This window comes from Pezoporus wallicus, unplaced genomic scaffold, assembly GCF_028554395.1.
Source record: "Pezoporus wallicus isolate ANWC-B61680 ecotype Strahan unplaced genomic scaffold, APGP_CSIRO_Pwel_v1 contig_4788, whole genome shotgun sequence".
In the NCBI taxonomy this organism is placed as follows: domain Eukaryota; kingdom Metazoa; phylum Chordata; class Aves; order Psittaciformes; family Psittacidae; genus Pezoporus; species Pezoporus wallicus.
In genome coordinates, this window is record NW_026638769.1 from 3,370,560 (window position 1) to 3,394,745 (window position 24,186).

The 24,186-nt window shown below is 37.6% G+C and overlaps 1 protein-coding gene across 3 annotated transcripts in view; it reads left to right on the forward strand.

Annotated features, from left to right (window-relative positions):
• The window catches only part of PHIP (pleckstrin homology domain interacting protein), a 105,505-nt gene that overhangs the window by 55,089 nt on the left and 26,230 nt on the right, over positions 1-24,186 (forward strand). For 2 of the 3 annotated variants that reach the window (XM_057412499.1, XM_057412498.1), the window contains exons 16-22: positions 3,611-3,739; positions 8,802-9,027; positions 11,968-12,105; positions 13,180-13,363; positions 14,045-14,168; positions 22,362-22,505; positions 23,424-23,500. In XM_057412499.1, the coding sequence (XP_057268482.1) occupies positions 3,611-3,739; positions 8,802-9,027; positions 11,968-12,105; positions 13,180-13,363; positions 14,045-14,168; positions 22,362-22,505; positions 23,424-23,500 (1,022 nt within the window). The remainder of the gene's footprint in view (positions 1-3,610; positions 3,740-8,801; positions 9,028-11,967; positions 12,106-13,179; positions 13,364-14,044; positions 14,169-22,361; positions 22,506-23,423; positions 23,501-24,186) is intronic. The other variant, XM_057412497.1, reaches the window with a different exon arrangement.

The following is a 24,186-nucleotide window of genomic DNA, read 5'->3' on the forward strand; positions in this document are numbered from 1 at the left end:
TTTCTTGTTGATGTTGCATTGTATGTGATGCATTGCAACGAATACACAGTGACCTATCTCCCTGTGTTTCCAATTAATTGCCTCAGTTCCTTAATGTGAAGGACAGGAGAGAACATTATCTACCTCAGGCTAGTAGAGGCTTAGTTCACTGACTTTCTAAATAATGCTGTCTCTGTTGGCAAGTGTGGTAGAAATGCATGGTATTGCTATATGTAGACTGTGTTCCTTCATTTTTTCTGGCAGTGTGTTAGTAAGTTATTTCTAATGATGTTATTAGGTTCATGACCTATTGCCTTTTGTCATGTTGGCTTTTAATTGCTTCAGTCAATACCGTTTGTGCTGTGTCCTAAATCTGCTCTCAGTGGATGGTTTCCTAATGTTCATTTCATCAGTGGGCTCTCATTTTTTTTCTGTAGTCACTACAGAAAGGCCTGGCTTGGAGAACTTCACGGATCAGTTTAGCTTCCTTTAGTTTTGTATGTCTTTTCCAAAACCAGTAACTGTCATCTTTTCCTTGGCAAGTTCGCCTGCTCTGCATTTCTGTTAATAATTACAATCTCTTCCGTTAAAACTAAGTTATCAGTGCCATATCATGTCTGTGAAATCTGCCTAGGTTGAATGAATTATATTTTCTTGGTATAAAAAAGAAATCAATTACTTTACTGAAGAAAGTCTGCTATGTTTATCTGGTACTCTCTAATCTTGAATATTAGGCTTATTATTTAGTTCTCTTTCTGTAGGTGGTACTACTTGTGTTCACATAACAGATTATTTTTTTAAGAAATTATTTTTATGGATCTAAGACATGTTAGTTCCTGTACTAGTTTCAGGAGTTTGGTTTGGGGAGAACAAAAAGTTCGCTTCAAAACTTTGAGGGAAAGAGGAGCTTCCCTTTTTCATTCTCTTATTTCATCAGCTTTCCTCCCTTCGTGATGTATCAGTGTCCACCTGCTTCCTCGCTAGTGAAAATATAGGCAAATAGCTTAATTCTTGGGGTTGAGACTAAAAGTAATCTTAAATTAGTCCTCATTGTATAGCATCACTGGTCCTTCCCTGTTCATAGGTAAAGAATCCTTGCTATTTGCTTTGCTGCCAGCAGTGTCTTAAGATGTTCGCTCTTCGCAGCCGTATGTTGGGACAGCTCTTAATTGACCAGTGCTTTTTCTTTTCTTATGAGTGGTCTCTTCCCTTCACCATCCTTTTATTCAGGTGAAGGTTCCAGTCAGAATAGACAGTCAACCTTCTTTGGAATACAGTCTTCTTACAATTCTTGCATCTTTGATTTAAAAGAGCTGGAGAGGGGAAGGAAGTTTCCTTCTTGCTCAAGTCCTTTATCTAGTTTGCTGAAGTTACAACTCAATGATTTAGTACAGCTCCCCCTTATGCAACTTAACATTTAGTTTCTGTTCCAAATGACCAATTCCTCTCTGTTAGCTTTGTTATTGGAGAAATTCCATTGTAAAGTGTGATCTATTAATCTAAAAATAGTTTAAAAATTTTACTGGGTAGCACACTCTGGCAGGCTTTGCTCTTCAATTTGTGATAGTAATTATATCTTTGAAGCTTATCCTCAGCAGTAGTTTTTCTTCTTATAATATTAAGGATCTTTATTTCCAAGTAATAGTACATAATACTTGAGGGGCTGTACTAAAAGGTCTTGCTGATTTCCTTTCCAAAAGGACTTTTTAAACTAGATTCTGGCCACATGTGGGTAAAACTATTTGCTCTGCACTAGTCACTTAATAATAGATCGCTATTCTTTTCCTTTACATAAGAAGGGAATGTCTTCCAACTAACATTCTACATTCCGGGGGTTTCTTGAAACTGATCCATCCAAACCATTTCTTACTGGGAAGGATTAAGAATCCCATCATCTTAATAGTCTGATTTTTTTTTTTTCCCTGCTATTTCTGACTTTTTTCCCCTCACTGTGATTAGCAAATAGTTCATACAGTATGCCTTGTTTTCCTTGTAAAACAAAAGGTCTTAAAATCTTAGGCTCTAGCAGAGCCCTGAAATTCTATTTATGAAGGACTTGAATGTTAAGAAGCTTGATACTTTGATGTTTCCTTTGTTGGAGGAAGGGAAAGGGAACAGAAGTCTGTTTCAAAGTACTCCTTTTCCAGGTTTTACTATACATCTGCAAAACTTATTCTTGGGCTGAAGTTCTTTCTCCTTTCCACCTGTTTCCCCAGACTGTCTCCCTTGAATGCTGTGAGCTTTCTACATACAAAAAGCAAAACAAAGTTGTAAGTTTGCCTTGGTTGTTGGATCTTGCTTAGTATAAATTAATTCTTCATTCCTAGCTATTGTGATGTTAGTGTCACTTACTTGAAGCTATTGTGATACTAGTGTCACTTACTTGAAGCTCTGTTTTTATTTTTCATCTCTTTCTATAGGATACTTCATTTCTTCTGGAATAATGGGCAAAATAGAACATAAAACTAGCACTGGTTTATGTTCCTCTTTTGCTAATCCAGAAACCGATTTGACTTTTATGGAAAGTACTTAGAGTAAGAAAGACCTTTATCATCACCTACCTGCAAGGACTGGCAGTAGGTGCAGCGGCCTCTACCATTGGGGTGGGGGGGGGTGTGCAGGGGTGTGGGTGTGTTTTAGGGCCCTGGGCAAAAGATGTAGACTTCTTGCCTTTCTCTCAGCCTGTAAGGCAGTGAGAACATTACCTACCCTGCAGGTTTTTGGAGGCTTGGTTCCTTTTTAAAGTAAAACTGATGGCCTCTGGGAGGTGCTACAGAAGTGCATAGTGTTACTGCCTGCAGGCTGTGTTTTCTGGCAGTGCATAGGCCTGCCATAGTTAGGGAAAGAATTTTGTTTGGTGTCTCTTTAAAGAAAATGAGAAAGTGCTTTGCTGGGGAGAATAGAAAGGGGCTTTCTGAAGAGGTGCTGAAGACATGAAAATTCAGAGTGGTGATTGGTCACCTCTGCTTGATTGACAGGTTGCAGGGAAAAACAAAAACCCATTTGTTCTGGCTTAATGGAACTGGAAAACAGAAAATGAGTATCAGGTAAAAATTCCTTTTTTAAAATCTTTGCAGTTCTCCTTTAAAAGGTGGAGTTTTTACACAAATCTACACCTCACCCACTCCAATAAATTAGGAGTAGGAATTACAGAAGCAGGCAGTTGCTAAGTTGTGTAATGTGGGTTGTCTATGTCCGTGCGTTCCTGGCAGGCAGGTGTTGTGAAACACCACAGCAGCCAATGCTACTGGGCTAGCTTAGCAAGAAGGCAGAGGATTGAAAGGGTGTAGTGACTAAGCCCTGAACTGGACCCAGCTCTCTGGTTAGGCTCATTAGCAGGACATTCAAGGGGAAGCTTTTATTTTCACTTCCTATACTGTGCCTGCTTTGTGGATAAAGTCTCAGTTTCTACTACTATCAATTTGGCATCTTTCATGAGCATTATTACAAAATTCACTGAGAAGTGAATAGCTAAAAAGCAAACTATGTTTTAAAGTAACTTCCATCTAGCAGTATACTGTCTTACAGATTTTATAATAAATTTCAACATCAGCACCACAGTTTTGAGAATCATAATTGAAAATGATTTCTTTCTGGTAACTTAATTATTTTGTATGTTGATGTATTTCAGATTGAAGGACAAGGACATGGTGCAGTCTTTGACTGCAAGTGCTCTCCTGATGGACAGCATTTTGCATGTACTGATTCTCATGGTCACCTTCTGATTTTTGGCTTTGGTTCCAGTAGCAAATATGACAAGGTACAGTGCAAGATGAAAATCAAAATGTTTGTCTGTGTTGAATGCATTCGTGCAGACTTTCCTCCAGAGCTTCATTGTATCATAACATAGGTTTGAGCCATTAATTACTGCATGTTTCAGATTCCTGTTGTTGACATTGAGCTTTCTTTCACTGTCTTTGTTTTTTAAACTCTGGAAATATGCTATTAAGCTACTGTTTACATGGGAAGTTAAAAGTTAAAATAAACCAGTCACTTTCTGTCTGCTCTCTTAAGTGACAAGGCTACAAGTGTCTGCTAATAGATCCACATGGATCAATGAATGAACCGAAGTGAAGTTGATAATGGTTAAATATTTTGCTTTAAATATTTTTTTGGTTCCTAACTAAGACAAAAATGGGAGCGGGGATTGGGGGAGGGTGAGAAAGGGGGACAGATAATAGAATTAATTCCTGCTATATGTATTTAAATATCGCATAGCCTGTGATACAGTTTTTTACAGTAAATACACTATGTGATGTATGTCTGCTAATGAAGTTGTGTCGTGGATACCTCGGTGCTTACACTGCAATGTTTCACTGTTACTGTGCGATTAAAATACTACGTCTTTATTCTAATGTCTACATTGTGTATTCTAAGTGTGGGTGTCTTGCCACAGACCCTTATGACTGTAAAGATGCGTGGTGGTTTTTTTCCTCTGTGAATGCACGTGCCCTATGAACCATATAGGTTACCTAATCTGGAGTGCCCATGCAGTCCTAGTTGTTCTTTTACCATCCAGGGAAAAGGTGAGGTGGATCTCTTCTCCCTCTTTCTAAGACTTAAACAAGCATGTCTGCTCCAGGATTTTCATCTCTGCTTCTGGTAGCTGGTACTTGAAGGTTGGTTGTGAAGCACTGGCTTCTGGATCTCCCTTCTGCTTTGGATCTTTGGATGTATGCTGGCCTTGAAAGCTTTTTGGCAAAGAGTAGCACAGAGAGGCCTGAGGGAGGAATAGCAAAAGGAATTTTAATCTTTGTCTTGTAAGCCACTGCATTTCTTTCTGTAGTCTTCCAGCTCTCAATTTGATGATAGTTACAGCAGCGTTTGCATATTGGGGATTTTTTTTTTTCTCTTTGGCTGTCAACTATGATTCAAAGCACTTGGTACTTGGCTGCTATGGTTGTTCCTCACCTATTGCTAGCTGTGCATTTCCCTTTCCATTCCAAAGAAAGCAAATGAGCAGAGAGACACCACAGCAAGGAAAACTAGGATTATCAGATCATTTTCAAACTCTTTCTCTTTAAGAGTTCCAAACTTTAAAGCCCCTTGTAGTAGAAACCTTTTTCTCACCATATCCATGGGTCATTCCAGGTATATTTTTTCTGTCCAGTCATTTCGGAAGCATATAGTCCTCTGATTCTCAGAAATGTTGGACATGAACTTGGAACTGAGAGCCTTTTTGTCTTTGCTGGAGTTGCCTTTAGACTCCCATTTAAGAATTTATCTTGTGAGGGATTAGATCTGTTTGAAGAATGAAAAGAGTTGCTTTTCACTTCTTGAATTCTGCAGACCTTTGTTCTCTTGGTGCTTTTGCTGCAGCCTCTGAGAAAAAGATGGTTTAAAATTTTTCACTTATTGGATTGGATCTAAAATTATCTTCTCCAGCTGTTATTTTGCTGGTGATAATCTTGTCATGCTTGACCACAGAAGAAATGGAAGCAAACAGGACTTACATTTGTTACCTCTTTAATCTTAGTCTTCAACAATCAGAAAACTCAGCTTGGAAGTTTCTGGTCTCCTTCTTGTCTGCGTCCCTCCCCTCTTTAATTTTGATTGACCTGATTTATGCAGAAATATAACTACAGATAGGTAGGTGCTGGAGATCAGATGTTCTTGATCAGACCTGCAGGCTTTTTTATTTTAAAGTGTTTTCCATCCATCTTGGGTAATGAGTCTTATAGAAGAAAAGAGTGCGCTAACCTGTGCATTTGTGCAGTTATACTCAGGACAGTAATTATAGCTAAGATAATGTTATCTCTGCTGAGAGAGCAAGCTCCTGGTTTTCCATGTGTTTGTTTTTTCTTGTGATGTTCAGATAGTACCCATGTTTTCTAGTTCACTGGAACTGCTGTTCTGGTTTTGGTTTTTTGTCCTGCATGTGATCTTGGCCACAATGAAGATGATGGGATGTTCTCTTGATGATAATACTGTTTAGTGGAGTAATTTTTAGTGATGGAAAGAAAATATACATTTGCTGCTTGTTTGGGGCTCCTTTGTTATTTGACCCAGTTAAAGAAACCTTGAGCCAATCTCAGCTGAATTTCTGAGTGTGCGAAGATCATCAGAGATGAGATGAGCTCACTTTCAACAGGGCATGTACACTTCAGAAGTTCTCGCTTGGGTGGAAACTTGTCCAGGAATGCCTAATGATTCTAAACCATAAGGTACCATTCTGTTGATTTCAAATCTTAGCTTGGACTAGGTCTCTGAGCTTTCTATGGCTTTTTTTTTGTTTAGACTACCCAAACCACAGTTCTTTGTCAAAGACCTGTGTGGTGGATTGATGCAGTAATGGGGAAAGTCTCTTTGCATTTGCATAGGTCTTCCAATTGGGAAAAACAGAGCACTGTGAATGTGTAGTGCAGTTACTGGAGGAGAGTCTCTTTTGTAGAGCTCAGACCTTGTGGAAAGCTTCTGCTCTGAAACAAAGTGGGTTTGTGAAGTCATATATGCTAATGGTGTTGTAGCGTCTTCTTATTGTTATGAATTTGATCTCTTAATAGTGTTATCAAGAAATATGTATGATTGTTGGTAACATAGAATCAAAGAATATTTTTTAGTGGAAAGGACCTTAAAATTCTAGGTCTCTAGAGCCGACCCCCCCTGCTATGGGCAGGGACACCTTCCACTAAACCAGGTTGCTCAAAGCCTCATCCAGCCTGGCCTTGAGCACTGTGGTGTTCCAGACTTCTGATACTCTTCGTGGGTCCATCATGGAGGTTGGCCCTGCAAATTATCATTTAATACTGTCATCTGGTTGTCTGTTGAACATAGCCATTTAAGATTCACTTAAATGTCTAATTCTGATTTTTCTCAGGACTTAGAGTAGCCTGAGGGCAGTTGTTGCTCTGGGTTTCCAGGAGGGACATTCCAATATTCTGCCTAAGAGTTGGTCTGCACCTGGGTTCTTCATGAAATGCCATTATCTTTTGGAGTAGAAAATCGTTGTTTACCACATCTCATTGCATTGCAGAGACCAAAGCAAAGAAGGGTGATTGCGAAGAAGTCCTCATGATCTTCCATCCAGAGTCTATTCTGGTAGAGGTCACTGAATCTAAGGAAGAAATTTCAGATCTTCCCTTTTCTTATAAAACCTGGGATGCAAACAACACTGTACAGCCAAATCACAGCACATTAGGACTCACAGTCTGTTTGATGCCATTGGAATCTCTCAGTGTGGGGAGTATTTAATAGGACTGCTTACGCTAGGTGAAAGTACTGGATACTGTACTATTATTATTCTGGGGAAAAATTTAAGCTGTGCTAGAAGACCTGTATTTTTATCATATTGAGGTATTTGAGCTGAAAAAAATAAAGTTATTAGGCAGACCTTGATTCTGTCAGTCAGGCACATGAAAGTACGTGTATGTTCGGCCTCTAAGTTACAGAGAATCTGGCAGCAAGACTTCATCCAGTCAGGACTTCTTAACTGCAGTGAGATGTCACCTTGTCCATACTTACTTTGTTCATATCCTTGCTTTTGGAATCCATGAAATAACTCCTCTGCTATTGCATCTTGCCATGCATCTTTCCAGTTTCTTCCAGTTACTACTTTCTTGAATTTCTATGGGATCCATATTCTGTGATTCCTGTAATTTTTTAAATTTTTCTTGCTCATCTCCTGTGGATGCGCGTAGGCATTTGCTGATGTTGTAATTGACATAAGTTTATGGCTGTCTTTCATTCCTGGTTGTCTCACATCAAGAATGGGAGACCTTTGTCATTGAGAGACCAGACCTCTGCACAGATGCTGTAACCTCTGCCTTACTGATTTCTACTTAGCAAGTAACCAAAAACTATGTTATGGATTGGTCATTATGGAGCATTCTTTTCAGAAATCAAGAGTATGTTCTATGACAGCTTACGCATTCCTCTGTATATGTTCAGATACCTCACCTAAGGCAATACTTTCTGGAGATCTCCATGCCTTAAGTCAATTATTTAATCATTTTTATACTGCACAATCTAATTTGTGTGGATGGTGATATTATGATTTTATTTTTACTTTTTCATAGTTAAACTGAGTGTATTAGCTGCCAAGGGGTTTGCTTGCCAGTAGGTAGTGTTGGGATGTGTGTCAGCTTGTCTTCTGTTCTCTTTTCTCCTTGCTGTTCAGTATCTTTCTGACTGCACTATATTGAGATGATGTGCCAGCAAGGGATGCAGCATAAGCTTTTTTACATGCTCTTTGGACAATAGAGTTCCTCAGTCTTGAGTGTCTGTGGAAAGGCATCTAGAATAAATCGTGAACAGGTGGACTGAAATAAAGAAGGCTTTGAGCCTGAAGAATTCAAATTTAGATCAGCCTTGTTTTATCTACTGGAACTATTTCACATATCTAGCATTAAAATAGGATGTATGTTTGGCTGCCAGTTGAAGTATTTGGCAATGATATGATGTGATAATATTTTCCTCCTCTTCTACACCATAGCTCCTAAGTCTGTGACACAGTTCTTTTATCAGAATATATATTCAAAATATAAAAGAAAATTTGTAAACTAATATGTCCATGCTGTGGTCAGTCAAGTGTCTTCCAGCAGTTAAATGTTGCCCCGTTCCCCTGTTCTTTAAATGCTCCCCACCCTCAAACATGTGGATTATTCTCCTTGCACTATAATACAGAAAAGGAGTACTGGGGAAAAAAAAATAATCATGGAGTCATTAAATTTTGCCCTTTAACTAAGATAAACAGATCATTTTATAACCTTGTTTTTGCAAAAGTGACCATGAGTAACATTGTTAAAAATATTTTTGGCAGTTATCTTCTGTATGACTTTTTTAATAGGTTCTTTTAAAAAATTACAAAATGACTTTGTTTACAGATAGCAGATCAGATGTTCTTTCATAGTGATTATCGGCCCCTTATCCGTGATGCCAACAACTTTGTCCTGGATGAACAGACACAGCAGGCTCCACACCTTATGCCTCCCCCATTTTTGGTTGATGTGGATGGCAACCCTCATCCTGCAAGGTATCAAAGACTAGTTCCTGGTCGTGAGAACTGCAGGGAGGAACAGCTTATTCCTCAGATGGGAGTGACATCTTCAGGTATGGAAACTTTCACTTCACTACACAGTAGCCTATGTAGTTACCTCTAGGTGTCCTACACTTTCCCTTTCACTTCATCGTTTTTATTAATTTCTGGGCATAGTAGTTCATGTATTGTTGAAGAATTACAGTGTCCATGGCACTGATTGCTTGTGACAATTACAGTATTGTCATTGATCAAGTCAGTACTAGTTGATGTTACAGTGCCAGTTAGCTTGGAGCTCATTTCATTATTGGAGCAGCGTATGATGCTGAGTGAGCTTTCAGTTGATCTCTTTGGGGTAAGATTTCCTGCTTTTGAAAAGCTGGGAAATAGACTGTTCTGCCACAAATCAGTTGGAGTAGGTAACACGTACAAGAAGAGAAAAATGAAGACGACACCTTAAACATGCAAAATCCCCTTCCCCTTCAGATGAAGGCAGTCATTCAACTTAAGCTTTAATGGTTTGGTTAGAGAACTCTGAAGACTTGATAAGGGTACGGAATCTAGGAAGTTCCTGAAAAGTTGTATTCTCCATGCACACAGTGTGGGAGGAACGTGCCTATTCTGAGCCAGTAGGTGGCTGTTTGGAAACTGCCAAATGTGGCCCACATGGGTGGGGCTGTAAAAATGATGCCTACTTGTTACGTGTCACTAGTTTGATATTAGCGTGAATGAGCAGTGACTGGTGAAAGTAGCTTTAAATGTTTTCAAGATAAACATTGTGAAGTATTTGGATATTCTTGAAAATATAGGGAAAACTGACTGTGTCTGCAAATAGTGGCTTATATGTACACCACATTTAATCCTGTGTTGTGTCACACATTCTGGGAAGGTTAACTGATAGTGTTGTTAACAAAAGATCTCTTTATCCTCATTTGTAGATCTGAGAATTATAAGCCACTGAATACTTGAGTAATAATCTTTAAGGAGCATTTCCGTATTTCCTCCAAAATTATAGGAAGAAATGTTACCGGACAAGCAACTGTAAGAAGGAAAAGGCCCTTGTGGCTGAATGTATGCTGTGTTTTATTTAACTTTTTAGCTAGTGGCTTTGAAGCTAAATTCAATTTCCAAGGAGGGATATGATTTAAACTTTGTTGTTAAAATTAGAGTGTCAATCCATGACGTTCTGAAACTCTCCAAATTTTAAAATGTTCTGGGCACATTCTTCAATATAATATCTTGAAACAAGTCAGACTCTGTATGCAGACCCAGCAATATTAAATCTAATGGTGTAGCTGCATATGACACATGAATGCCTATATCAAGATGGTATCCATACCATTTTGTTTAATATCAGGAAGCAATCAACTAAGCTGACACAAAGCCGGAGAGATGATGGAGAGACAGAAGACATTTGTCTACCTCTTCACAGTTTAGCAACAATATATGCAGTCTTAGCAGAGCTGAAGTGTGTGCATGTATTTCATATGTTACCTTCCACTAAGGAAACTTGGTTTCTTTCTGAAACTTTATTGTATGAATTGACGGATCTCCCTCAGAGCACTGATAATTTATTTTGTGTCAAGTTTTCTGTAGGGGCTTATAAAACTGGGGGAATTTAGGTAGTGATGCTTGATGTACTGTTTAGATATACATGAAGCTCCTTTGACAAATCAAATATATACCAGTGTCTTCATTATTTCTTTAAAAAACCTCAAAAAATTTGCTGTAACTTATGAAGGCAAAATCCTGCAAGCTATATGCATAAAGAAGCACTCATTTTGTTTAGGTAGCTGTTCCTTATTTAAGAACATTCTTGGGTTGCTAGGTTTTTTTTCCCATTGTTTTCAGCAGGCAGTATATTGGATTATGAGATCACCAAATAAAACTGTCTTACTACATGAGTCAGAAAACATCCAGTTGTGGTTATACCAGAGCTCATTCCATGATTCCAAGCTTCTGCTGCTTTAGGGAAGTTGACTTCAACTACAGTAACCTTGAAACCCTGAGAGCACTGTCTTAAATATTTACGTTCTTTCTGCATACCATCATCTGTTAAGAGAGAGCTGCTTCTGTCTAGCCACATAATCAAAGTTCTTCATTTCATAGCACAATTACTGCAGTATCTTGTCTTTGATCTTGCAAAGTGCAGTTGATAATATCTCTTCAGAATTATACTGGGAAACTAATTTCTGTAGCTTGTTTCTTTGAACATTGTCATTCTTCAGTACAAAATTTTGCAAGTTCTACTTTTCTTGACCAGAGCTTCCCACCAATCCACCATCTGACTATTCTGTGTGGAGGTATCTGACATCCTTTTCGAATGAGTACAGTAGCCCTTGCCTATTTCTCCATAAGTCTTAATTTTTTTTGTGACCATTGTATGAAAAGAAGTTTTGTGTGTTTTATGCTTAGATGCTGTTTATTTTGCTTCCTGCGCAGATACTGCATTATCACCTTGTAATCGCTTCTGTGAGAACTATTTCTTTTCGGTCTTTTAGGTCTTTTATTTGAGACCTTCCCAAAAGGAGGTTTCATGGCTGTTTTATACACCAAAGATTATTAGCATTATTTAGTCTGTGCGGTCATTATGCCCATGTGGAGCTCAGTCAGACATTTTTACTGTTTGGTGTTCTGCATTATAGATAATTCTTCTCTAACTCAGTTCTTGAAGTACTTATTTTATTGAAGCTTATACTGAAGTGTTTAGCCTGCCCAAAATGCATTATAAAGCATGAATTAGAACAATTTAAGTTAACTGAGAAACAACAGCTGTATTCAACTTCTGTGACTTGTTTGCTCTTGATCAAATTTAGGCATTTATTAGGAGTGCCATGTGATCATCCTGACCCTCCTTCAGAAAATACAATTTTCTCAATATATTGAGAAAAAGGTTGTACTGTTTAGAAACTGGCTATTACAAAAATATGCATTTAGCCCATATTTACACATGTGTACATGCATTCGGTCCTTCAACATTTGTATGTTGTTTTCTTGTATATTTTACTTCACAGGATTGAATCAAGTTCTTAGTCAACAATCAAATCAAGAAGTTAGTCCGTTGGATAGCATGATTCAAAGACTTCAGCAAGAGCAGGACCAGAGGCGCTCTGGGGAAGCAGGAACCAGTAGTACGAGTCGGATAAACAGAGGTAGATTACTGGGAGACGGGTGTTGTGGCTGAGAGCTGGAAAACGTAAATTACATTATTGTGCATGATTTGTGAATTTTCTGGAACTATCAGAAAGGAGGTTTGGAGCCATGGAAAAGATGGAGCTTCCCTGTTTTGTGTTTGGGTTGTTTTTTTTTTAACGTTTTTGCAAAATCTCTGAATTCTTACCATTACAAATTTATCTTTAATGTTATTGTGTATGCTTAGTCAGGGAACTTGCAGCAACTGCATTCCCTTAGAAGTTAACTACCCTACTGTTTAATCTGGAATTGGCCATCTACTTGCTTAAAACCTGAATTGTTGCAAATAAGAAAACAGGAGAGAGAAAAGAGGAAGGAGTTGCTTGTTTTTCAGTACAGCTGTTCCATGCTTCAATGTCTTGCACTAGATTGTGTAGTAGTTTTCAACACTTAAAACATCATGGTTGGCAGTCCACCTGAGTAAGCAAGAGTAACTTCTTTGTGGAAAGATGTAGAGAAGTGTTAAAGTTCTGCTACAGTGTAGGTGTTTTGAAGGTTTTGGCAGGCATTTGTTGGTTTGGTTTTTTTTGTTGAGTTTGTTTGTTTGTTTTAACCCTTTCGATAATTTCACCTTGTCTGTAAATTTTACAGCTTGAATTCCTTATAATTCAGTGTTATGGCTTCTTTTTTGAAGGTGTAGAAGACACTGATTCAGTCAGATAGCTCACCTTTTTATAACATGGATCTAGAGTGCAGTAGCAATAGTCAGCTTTACATTTTTAAAGAAAAGCAAACCAATGAAGCATTTACTTCACTTCCAATTGTTGATACACCTTTTCCTTTTTGATACAAATTTTTTAAGTATAGTATACTGCAGCCCAGTAGCTGTTTACATGTGTGTTTTGATGACTGTAGAGATGGATGAAATAGTTATATTCAGCTCATACTTAGTTTCTTTTGAAGGAATAGATAAGTAAAAGTTTTGGGGGCTTTTCTTGTTTTGGGTTGTTTTTTTTTTCCCCTTTGAGTTTGCTTTTTAAATGCTTCCCTCAGAATTTCAGATCAAGTACAGCTATCACTTTTTGACTTTTTAGGATCTGTAAGTTCTACCTCAGAAGTACATTCACCACCAAATATAGGATTAAGGCGTAGCGGACAAATTGAAGGTGTGCGTCAGATGCATAGCAACGCACCAAGAAGTGAAATAGCCACTGAGCGAGACCTTGTGGCTTGGAGTCGAAGGGTTGTAGTGCCTGAACTGTCTTCTGGTGTGGCCAGGTAAGCATAGGCCAAGTATGCAGTGAATATTAGCTTGGTGAACTTAACAGTTTTAGAATTCACATTGTCACAGAACTATTTATGTGGTATTTATCTATTGTGTGGTCTCATATTTCTTACAACATTGGGTTTAGTTTCAAATCAGTTGTTTGTGTAACACTTGAAGCATCTTGGAATTGTGAATAAAAATCACAATCATTTAACAAATGACAGAGTAATTTGAGTTGTATATGCAGTGGGATCTAGCTGCCTCAGTGTATTCTGGCTTGTAGCATAAGATTGCAGTATGTTTTTACTCTATTTGTACCTGACATTATATGACATTTTATGGCTGGGAGACTGACCTGATCCATTAGGTGCCAGCGGTGAATTTTAATTTTCCAAACTGGAACTTTAGTTAACTCACTAATTAACTCTTGTGACGAACACTTACATTAGTAAGTCAAAAAACCTTTCTAGTCACAATCAAACATAAGCTGCTTCAGCTTTTTGAAGTAAGATTGAAATCTTACTTTGATCAGAAAGTGTAATATTGAAGTCATCTTCTGACTGTAAAGAAAAGAACTAGTATTCAAAGAGTGTTGTAAATGGTAAACATCTATTCCTTGATTTGGAATAGATCATCTCAGTTGTAGTATTAACTTGCTTTATAGTTAACATCTCAATTTATATTTTTTTCAGTAGGCAGGAAGAATGGAGAACAGCAAAAGGAGAAGAAGAAGTAAGAGTGTATCGATCAGAAGAGAAAAGGAAACACATAACAAGTCACATTCAAAGAGACAATAAGATACCCACATTCTCTAAGGTAAATAGTCAACGTTTAGCTTATTGCAGTAAGAAGCGTAAAATATAACTTAACGACTTAAGCTACAGAAATTTACACTCCTCAGTTTTAAAAACCAGGGGTACAGGAATTTGTACAGAAACATCTCTATGTTTCACTATATTGTGGATAAACAATGGGGTTTGCTTTTAGAACCCCCTGAGAAGCCATGTGAATGTGGTGTTTGGGGCATGATTTGATGTAGGGAGTCTGGCACTATTAATCAATATACCCTGCTAGTCTTGTCTGCTGTTTGACATACTGTTCTGGAGAAAGGTTTGATTAAAACTCAAGTCATAATTCTTAACTTTCACATATTTAAATGAGCCTCCAAATACAGAACTGGGTATTTTCTCTCATGGTTCCTAATAATCATATGGTGGTTTTGGATGGAATGTTTCTAAGTTGTGGTTTTTGCTAGAGCTGGACTACATTTTTCAGAAAAGAGGAAAACAGGGTAGATGAAATAGAAGGGAATGGGTTGTATTAAAAATGAAAGTCATAACTTGCAAAAAAAAATCTGATACATATATGCAGGTAAGAAAATGTGAAGGATGTATGTTCTACATTTACAAAAATTATTTTACTTTTTTGTTAGAAATTAGTTTTATCTGTGTATCTCACATGCTTATTTGTGCTTTTCTAGCTAAATAACCAATTATATTTTGTAATCTACAAAGTAAATTTCAAACAACTGTAAAGGAGAACCCATGCTTCGGATTTTGTAGTATGTTTATTCTGGATGAGACTCTTTCACCTTTAATCAAAAGCTCAGTAAAATACAGGCCTTAGGGAATGCCTGTACATTGTCCGTTGAAAAGTAAAGATGGCTTACGTGGTTCAAGGTGGAAAATGAAAAAATAAGTATTAATAGCAAGTATATAGAAGATTGTGCAGCTCTTAACTTTATCAAAGTACCATAGTTAATTAGCTAATTGTTAAATTAGTCTGGGGGAGGAAGGGACTGAGATTGAAAGCTGTCTGGAAATAAGTAGATTTCAGATATTCAGCAGTGCTTCGTGTGTTTTTTAATAATGACAAATTAAACTTGTATGCAGTTGAAAGTGTAAATTTGAGATGGGCAAGTTTCTGCTTGATACTAAACTTGAGTGTTTAGTTTTGCTTCTGTTTTTATAGTCTGCTGATGTAAAGCTTTGGAAAGAAGTGAGATTAACGCTCCCCCCAAAAGTCCCCTGATAATTTTCAGGTTTTCTCCAGTTTCTTTTGTGTATCAAAACTGTGTGAATTGCTGTCTTAAGAAATGGTACTGATACAGTAATTTCAGTGCTGCAGGCAGAACATTGTGTTTGCCCAAGGTAAAGCAAGCAAACATGGGTTTTTTTTTTCAGTGTATGTCCAAGTTTTGTACATAGAGGGGAGAAGCTCTGCCACTTATTGTTCCGAAGGTTAACACGGCAGGGCTTATTAATGAAATATCAAGGCACCAGAAATCTAGGTAACTCCCATTTTCCTCTTGGAAATAATGGAATGCAGGCCTCAAATTCAGATTTTAACAAAGCTGTTTCTTGTCTTGAGGGGATATATTTTGGTGCTGAAATATAGATTTTCTTTTAGTTTAATTAAATAATTGCACTGAGAGTTTGTTTGGTTTGGTTTTTCCTGCAGCTAGTTAGAAGATCCTTCCTGATTATGTGAATTCCTACCAATTTACCCTTAAATTTCTCATTGGATTACAGTTTTCCTAAAATACCACTAGGACACAAACATAGCAGAGTAGGCTAGTTGGGCCAGCATTTTGGTTTCAGCAATTACTTCTACTGCAGCTTTGAAACAAAGAAACTTAATATGGATGCTTTTGGAAATCTCAGAGGAGACATTTTTTAGTCTCCAAACTTTAAAGGTAGCCCTGGATCCTTCTGAACCCCACATTTTCATTGTGGATATTTATGCCCTTAAAATCCTTCAGAACTACAGCTAGTGTGGGAAAATCTTTCTTCAGTTTCATATACTTACTCGGAGAAGAGTATGTCCTCATGTATCTCAGTCCTTGAAGGGTCTCTGATCTGGATTCTGATGCCCAAAATACAAGGGAGAGAACTTAGTAAATCTTCAGTCACTTCCCACCTTTGTCCTGAGGAGACAGAGCAAAAAACAGATACTCATGGTCTCTGTAACTGAGAATGTCAGTAAATTTTTTTAGAAATTACTGTTGAATTCAGTAACGCTTTCAGAGCATTTAAATAAATCCTTAAGCCCTACAGGATACTGGCATCTCGTGACAAAAAACCTGACGTTCCTTGTAGTTTATTCTTCATTAAATGTGTCTCTACTTGGAGGACTCGGGTGGTTGAGAAGTACAGTAATTAAAATCCCTTGAGATAAATCTCGGAGGGATTCAGAAATGAGTAGATGTCAAATGGGCTTTAAATAAGCAAATTTGCAAGAAGAAAAGGGTGCTTGATCATAAGTAATTTGAGTCTCCAAATTAAACTCAGATTTTAATGATTTGCATTGTTGCTTATGATTAGCATGAGCAATGCTTCTGCCCAGTAGTGTCTGAACAATAGGCATGGTGAATTGGAATTGTCATCTTCTGCAGTGTCCATAATAAAATCAAATAAACTGGGAAGAGAAGCAAGACTGACTGCACTCTAGAAGCTGTTACGTGATATTTTTAAGGGTTTTTAAATAGAAGTTAGTAACTTAATTATAGCAGCTCTTCTGCTGCTGTTCTTTACGGTAACCGTCTGGCTTTAAATACAAGCTGTGTTAAGTTGAAGATAGAACTGGAAAGTATTACGTAAATCTTTGTTTTCCTTGAGTGCATGCAGCAGGTTTTGATGCTGATACCTTGTCATTTGTATTACAGTAGTATTGTGAGACTACAGTCCTTTTGTGTTGCATAATGAATTTTTAAGGCTTTAATGAGAGAATTTATGATCTAGAGGAGATGGCAAGACCTTAAATGAAATACAGGGGAAAACATCACCTAGTAATGTATAGACTTAAAATTACAGCATCAAAAATTCTAGGAAGTCTGTCATTCTATGGTACTGTCAGCTGGTCTGAGAACAGAGTAACAGAGCTTGTATTAAAACATAGTTCTCATATGCAACTTCATTTGTATTTATACCAGCAGGAAATACTCATTTTTATATCAGCTTTTGTGAAATGTATCAGTTCTGTTCGTGTGGTGAGAAAAATTTATTTTCTTTTGTTCCCCTTAACTGAAAAGAGTGAAAAATACAGAAGTAAAATGAAAAGGAGGGCAGGAACAAATGTTAGCATTTTGGATTACAAGCTAAAAGCATAGGTCAGTAAAGAAGAACACACAGCAACTGTAATTACTTTTTGAGGAGATTCCAAGTACTGTTACTAGGTTGTTTTTTTTTTGGCCAGGGTCATTATAAGGGTATATTAAAAGTAGCACAGAATCACAGCTTAGTCTTTCTTCTTTAACAATATCTCCAGCTTAGATGGAAGTCACGTAAGCATTCTCATTTTAAAGTTAGAAACTCCACGTTTCTTTGGCACAGGTCATATTGAGGAGCGGTTGTATGTGATTGTTTGAGGGACTAATGGACTTGTGTGAGAGAACCTAAAAGCTTGGGTATTTTGACCTGAATAATGTTTAGTATCACTGATCTGCATGTTAAATGAAGAACCTTGCTTGACTTTCAAGGTCATTGGTGAGGAATAGGGTTTTCTTTGTTTTTTATTATTAAACAAAAGCACTTTAAAACCCCCAAGCCCTTAATGACAGAGGATAGAATGTGACATTGGAATCTCCTAATTTTCAGATCGGAACTGTATTTCAAATTATTTTTTTCAAGACCATGCCAAAGATGGGAAGTGAGAGAAGTAACATATTTAGGTAAATGTTCCCAGTTGGAGTAGTTAGTTTATCAATCTACTGGGATTACAGAGCATTATAATAAACACTGGAAGAGTGTGAGATTTTTATACTGTAGCAGGTTGATGTGGTGTGTGTTCTAGTAAAAAACAACAAAAAATGAAGAAATATTTCAGCTTAAAGGTAATTAGAAATTATAAGCAGAAATTTGAAGGAATTAAAATTTGAGATTTTTATGGATGGACACAAGTATAGGCCTCTGTGACAGGTGCAATGACTATTGAAACCTAACAGAAACCAGTGATGAGAAATGTGTGCATTGTTTTGTTTAGTTGTGTTCCTCAAAAGTAGTAATTTCTCCATTTACATGTTACTTAAACACTACTTCCAGGTAAATCTGCAAGACGTTAAGAGCAAAATAATCTAAAACTTGAGAGACTAAGCACTTACTGCTTAGTGCCCGTTATCTTCACTGCCTTTGGAGTAGTTTTCACTAATGTCTTGCGCATGTGATGTGGTTAAGAGTGAAAATGAAGTAATTGCAAGCAGTGAACCAGATTTGAGACTATGGGAGGGTGATTTTTAGTCAGAAAATGACAGGCCAAGAGGCAGTGGGCACAATCTGCTGAAACAAGCAGTTTTGCCTGAATATAAGGAAGCCCTTCACTGTGAGGGTGACTGAGCGCTGCCCCAGGCTGCTCAGAGAGGCTGTAGAGTCTCCAACCTTGGAGATGCTCAGAAGTTGTCTGGACGTGATCCTGGGCAGCTGGCTTTAGGTGGCCCTTCTTGAGCAGGGGGGTTGGAAACGGTGACCTCCAGAGGTCCCTTCATCGTCAACCATTCTGTGAAATAAAAGCTGTTTCAGCACTAACAGCTTGGGGGATTTGTTGTATTTATCATCTGGGCACAACTCATAGTCATCAAAGAATGTTAAACTCGGGCAAAGGTATATGCTAATGACTTTGGTAATGCACAAGTATCCCTCCAGAAAAATAAGAACTTAAATTCAGTAGGGATATTTAAGTTCATAGAGAAAAGTTGTATTGAAGAATTTAAATAGCATATCTAGTCAAGAATGAAAGCAGTTGTGTAGGCTACATTGACTTTCAGCATATCATTTCAAATGCAATGTGAAAATCATATGCAGACAAAAAAGCCAAAGTTTCCTTTCTTTGACTTAAAGAGGCTGCAAGCGTCTGTTTAATGTTAGGGTTCTGATACTTGACATATGCTTGTGCCCTGCCCCTGTTAAACTTTCTAGTAGAGGCTAATTCCTGTTTCTTAAGGAGGACATATTTTTAGATAAAGAATAGATACTGCTGGTGAAGAAATAGTATGAAAGTGCTACAGCCAGAGCTTTCTAAAATAGCTGCAGCCCTGTCTGAAAGCACAGCAAAGCTGTGCTTCCTGGAGGAGTTGTGGTCTTAAGGACAGTAGAGTGCAATGGTCTGATCTGTCAGAACACCACTGAGTTTCCACTGTATATTTCACAAATAGTGTTACAAAGATGCTCAGCAGTGTCCAGATGACATGTTTGTATCTGTCCTGCTCAAATACAGGAAGTGCCATCATTTGTTTGCAGAAAAGCTGTTCTGACAGGAGCTGTAACTTCTGGCTTATCTGTAGATGTGCTCTGATCCTGACTGGGAGCCTTGGATATGATATGAAGTACTTGGCATATATGACTGTTCATCAAAGTGTAGCAAGAGAAAGTGCTGATTGAACCTCAGATCATAGGTTATCTTGGCTTTGTTTCCAAGCCTCCCATTAGAGTTGAGAGTCTAATTTCAGACTCTAGGATATATATTTGGAGGGCAGGGGGTAGAGACCATCAGCTATTTCTTCAGTCATTGTTGAACCTGTTGGTGATAGGTTCCATTTTGTCAGAAAAAGTTTGTAATACTTTGTTGTTAGTTAGACCTTCACACCTGAACCCACCCATCCCTCAAATAAAGATCTGCCTGATCTGCAGCTTTTCATCAGAGTTTGGCAAAGCTGCGTGGAATAGGAGTCATGTTAAATACATTTTTTTTTTAGCAAGACATGGCAGACCTTTTATAGTTCCTGCTTGAGCAGTGGGGTTGGACGAGCTGATATCCAGAGGTCCCTTTCAACTTCAGTTATTCTGTCATTCTGTTGCTTATGGATAACTACTTGTGTGTTTGGATGTTCTGGGTTTGTGGGTTTTTTAGTTTTCATTTTGGGTTTATGATGATGATGATGGTGATTATTATTATTACCCATTCTTGTTTTGCTATTGAATCTTTCCAAAGCAATTTTGTTACTCTTTGGCATCACTCTGGCCCAGTATTTTATACAGTCATGTTACTTGCTTCCAGGAAGGAATAGTTTGGGTGAGGGGATATTCTTTTTCCTCAGGCTTTGAATTGCCAGAAAAGAACAACTCTTTCCAAAACCAGAGTAATGCAAAACGCTTCAGTTTCTCAAGGTTCCATAGTTTCAATATAAGTAGGGAAAAGCTATATTTATAACAGCCATTTGAGAAATCTCACCTCTGAATAGAAATGGGGATGTAAATTTTTAGGACTTTAGTTTCTAGAGAGAAGGCATGATTATTTTTGTTGGGCTGTGATATAGCTTCTGTAAAATACGTCCTCGTTATTGTAAAGGATACTTGACTATTTAATTGAGTTTCTGTGATTCCATTCTGTTGTCTGTGCTTTTTCATACTGTGTTTCATGATGCTAAAAGGCAGACAGGCTTTATAAAAAAAGTTGCAATTCAGTGACAGAAGCAAGTTGCTGTAACACTGGCTCTTGAAGGCTCTCTGCTTCAGCAGTGAATCTTGAAAGCTTGACAAGGAGTGAAGGACAGAAAGGCTCAGCCCTTGTATGATGGGCTCAGCCACTAGTCTTAGGGTTGCTCTGGAGCTGTTCTAGGTCAAGTCAGAGCAGCTTGAGGAGATCTGGTAGTGCTGCCAGTTTGACTCCAGAAGGAATGGCCTAGGTCTCAACTTTGGGTAATGATAAAATGCTGATTGCTGAGCAGTCCCATTAAAAGTGTCTCTGGTAGCTGTGCTGTCAGTGCTAGGTTACCCAACTTGAATTCACTGGACAGAAAAACAAGCACAATGCTCACTGAATAGAGCACAGAGCAGTTTGTGTTGGTCTTTTGTGCTTTGGTGGAAACTGTAATGCAGTTGTACAGTTTTCACCAAAAAGCAGTTGTGGGTTTTTTTTTTTCCTCAGTGAGAAAATTTAACCTCATGAATCAACTTTTATCATACATGACAGGACAGATATTCTCTTCCCTACAAAAGAAAAATCAGGAGGAACAGGTACAAGTAGTCTGCCCTGCTAGAAGGCTCTGCTAATATTAGCATCTTTCTGTGGTTTGCTCCAGTTCTGCTTTCTTCATCTCTGCGACTGTGTTTTCAACCATATCACCATCTAATAGATCTCTGAGGTTTCCTTTATGGAAGAAAGCAGTGGGGAAGTGATACCACCTTTTGTGGCATTTAGAAATGGGTCCAAAAACTATTTAGTTGTGTCTGATCTAGGCTTAAATTTGAATATTCATGCCAAAAAATTAGCACAAAACTCCTGAAATTGAGATTGTAGCTCTTGGGGGGGCGGGGGGCAGTTGTTGTGGTTTTTGTTCGTTTGTTTGGGGTTTTGCCAGGGGTTGGGGACTAAAGATAAATCACTTTCTGGGGAGAGCAAGTGTTTGCATTATGTATATACTACAAGACGAACAAAATCTCTTAATGCTGGAATGTGAAATGATTCTTAATTACAGCCTTATTTCAGTCTCCTAATCTTCATAAGAATTTAGATTCTTTCCAACTGACTCATTTGTTTGAACTGTTCCATGCATCATCATACCATTTAAAGGCCTTTACTTGCTAACAGTCATCCCTGTATGCCAAGGGATGTATTGCCATACAGGTGCTTCTTCTGACAGATCTGACCACTCAGCTGCAAAATAACACACTCGGGAGTTCTCTGTAAGAGTCCCCTTTCCTCTGATGTCCATTTTTAGTGTAATTTTGAGCTGTTAGAAGCTCTTAGCAGCCTATCAGTAGTTAACTGATAAATACTTTGTAAGAATGGTTTTGATAATTAAAGGTGAAAAATTTTTATTATATCTGTGGAGAAATTTTCATTATTTCCAGAATGTACTGAGCTGCTTGGTGCTTATATTCAGCTGTGCACACGGAGTGCTTTCTTCAGCAGCTCTTCAGTTTTGGACTCGTGGCCTGGTTTGCATTTTGTGATGTTGAAGCTTGTATCTTCTTGCTCCTGCAAAAGTTGCTTCGTGGAATACTATTATTAAAATACTATGATAATAATAAAATGTATACACAAAAAATACATATTTTGACATTTGTGTCTTCACAGAACCATTCTCATGATCATTTACTAGACACAAGCGACTCAAAAAAACAGCAGCAAGCTAATCAGCACAACTACCGTACGAGATACGCAGTAGAAGAAACTGCAAGGCCTGCTGAAGAGTTAGAAAATGGACACAGTTCCTCAGATGTAAGATCCTTATTCATGAGGCAATCTTACGTATTCCATTTCTACTTGTTAAGCTCCTGCCTCAGCTAATAAAATATTGTTTCTAGTGGAAACTCATGTTGCGTTTTCCACTGTGTGTTTTCTTTCACCTCTTTAAAAATTATGAAGAATTAGGTTTTCACATGTTGTTGTATATTTAGTATTACTTAAAAATAATTGTCAGAAAGGGAGAAATGCTTATTTGTAAGGGCATTTTATGAAGTGTATGTGTGCAATGCTATATCTTCCTTCTATTTGTAAGCCTAATCAGTATTGCCCATATGGCCTAGCAAGTATGGTCACCAGCTCTAGGTGGCCCTGCTTGAACAGTGAGGTTGGATAATACAACCTCCACACATCCCTTCCAGCCTCAACCATTCTGTGCTTCTGTAGCTGTAATAGAGAAAGGAGTAGTAAGAGCATATAAAGTTCATACTGTAATATGAACTTCTGTAGCTGTAATAGAGAAAGGAGTAGTAAGAGCATATAAAGTTCATACTGGGTTTTTGTTTGATATGAATTGAAAAGATGTGGAAATAATTGCATTAAAAGGGCTGGAACTAATTTTCAAAAAGGCAAGCTAGCCTCTTTAATTGAAGATTGAGAATCACTCAGGACTCTACTGGCTGTACGTTAAAAAAATGTTGTTCTACACTTGTGCATCTCTTCAGGCATAGATACTGTTTTATTTCCTTTATTTCATTGCATCCATTAAAGTAAAATAACTATTTGCAAACTAAAATGCCTTTTTACCAGTATAAAGCTTTTGTACTGCTAAATGTTTATAACATATATAAAGCCTAGAGAGTTTTAGTGATATTGTCATGTGTTACAAGTTTTTTGAGGTTTAAAGAAAATGCTTTCTTTTTCTCTGCCTCCCCTTTGCCCCCGCTATGTTAGGAAGGGGAAGTAATTGTTGCCAGTGGTGGAACATCAGAAGATGATGAAAGAGCATGGCACAGTGATGGCAGCTCTAGGTAAGTGACAGTATAAAGTCCTGCTGATATATTTTAAATAATCTTCTCTGTAAACATTTAATGAATAATAATGAAAATTGTGCACATTTAGAAGAAAACATGCAGAAGAACTTAAAACTTTAAGGGTTTAATTTTTAGCTATATTACTAACTAAAATTTAGGAAAGGTTTCATTCTTGTTTGTGAGAAGAATTGCTTCCATTTGGTTTTGCAGGAGGGTAGCATGCATGCTTCAGGCATGTTGTAGCCTTTTCCTGTGACTGTCAGCCTTTGCTGTGTGACTGCCTTGCTGACCCTTGGTTTGAAATTAAAGAGCAAAGCTTGAAGAAGATTCACACCATCCTTGGTTTCTTTAGCAGATTGAGTATTTTTTTTTTTTTGTTGAAACTATTCAAAATCAGAAGTCCTGAGAGCAATATTCAGATTTTCACATGTATCATTCTTGAATTGACCGAGTTAACAGTGGTTTACTTCTTGTGGTGCTAGAAGCTGTTTCTTGCAAGACTGAATGATACCAAGGCTTTTAGTTTACTAACATTTAAATTGTAGATAGAATATACAGGTTTAGGCACTGGTTTTAACTGTTAAAATATTGTAGTTACTTAGAATATTGACTGTGATCTTCTGTTGGGTTATATCCTATAATCCAATGCACTCTGAATTGCTTTTTTAAGTTCCATTTTTTAA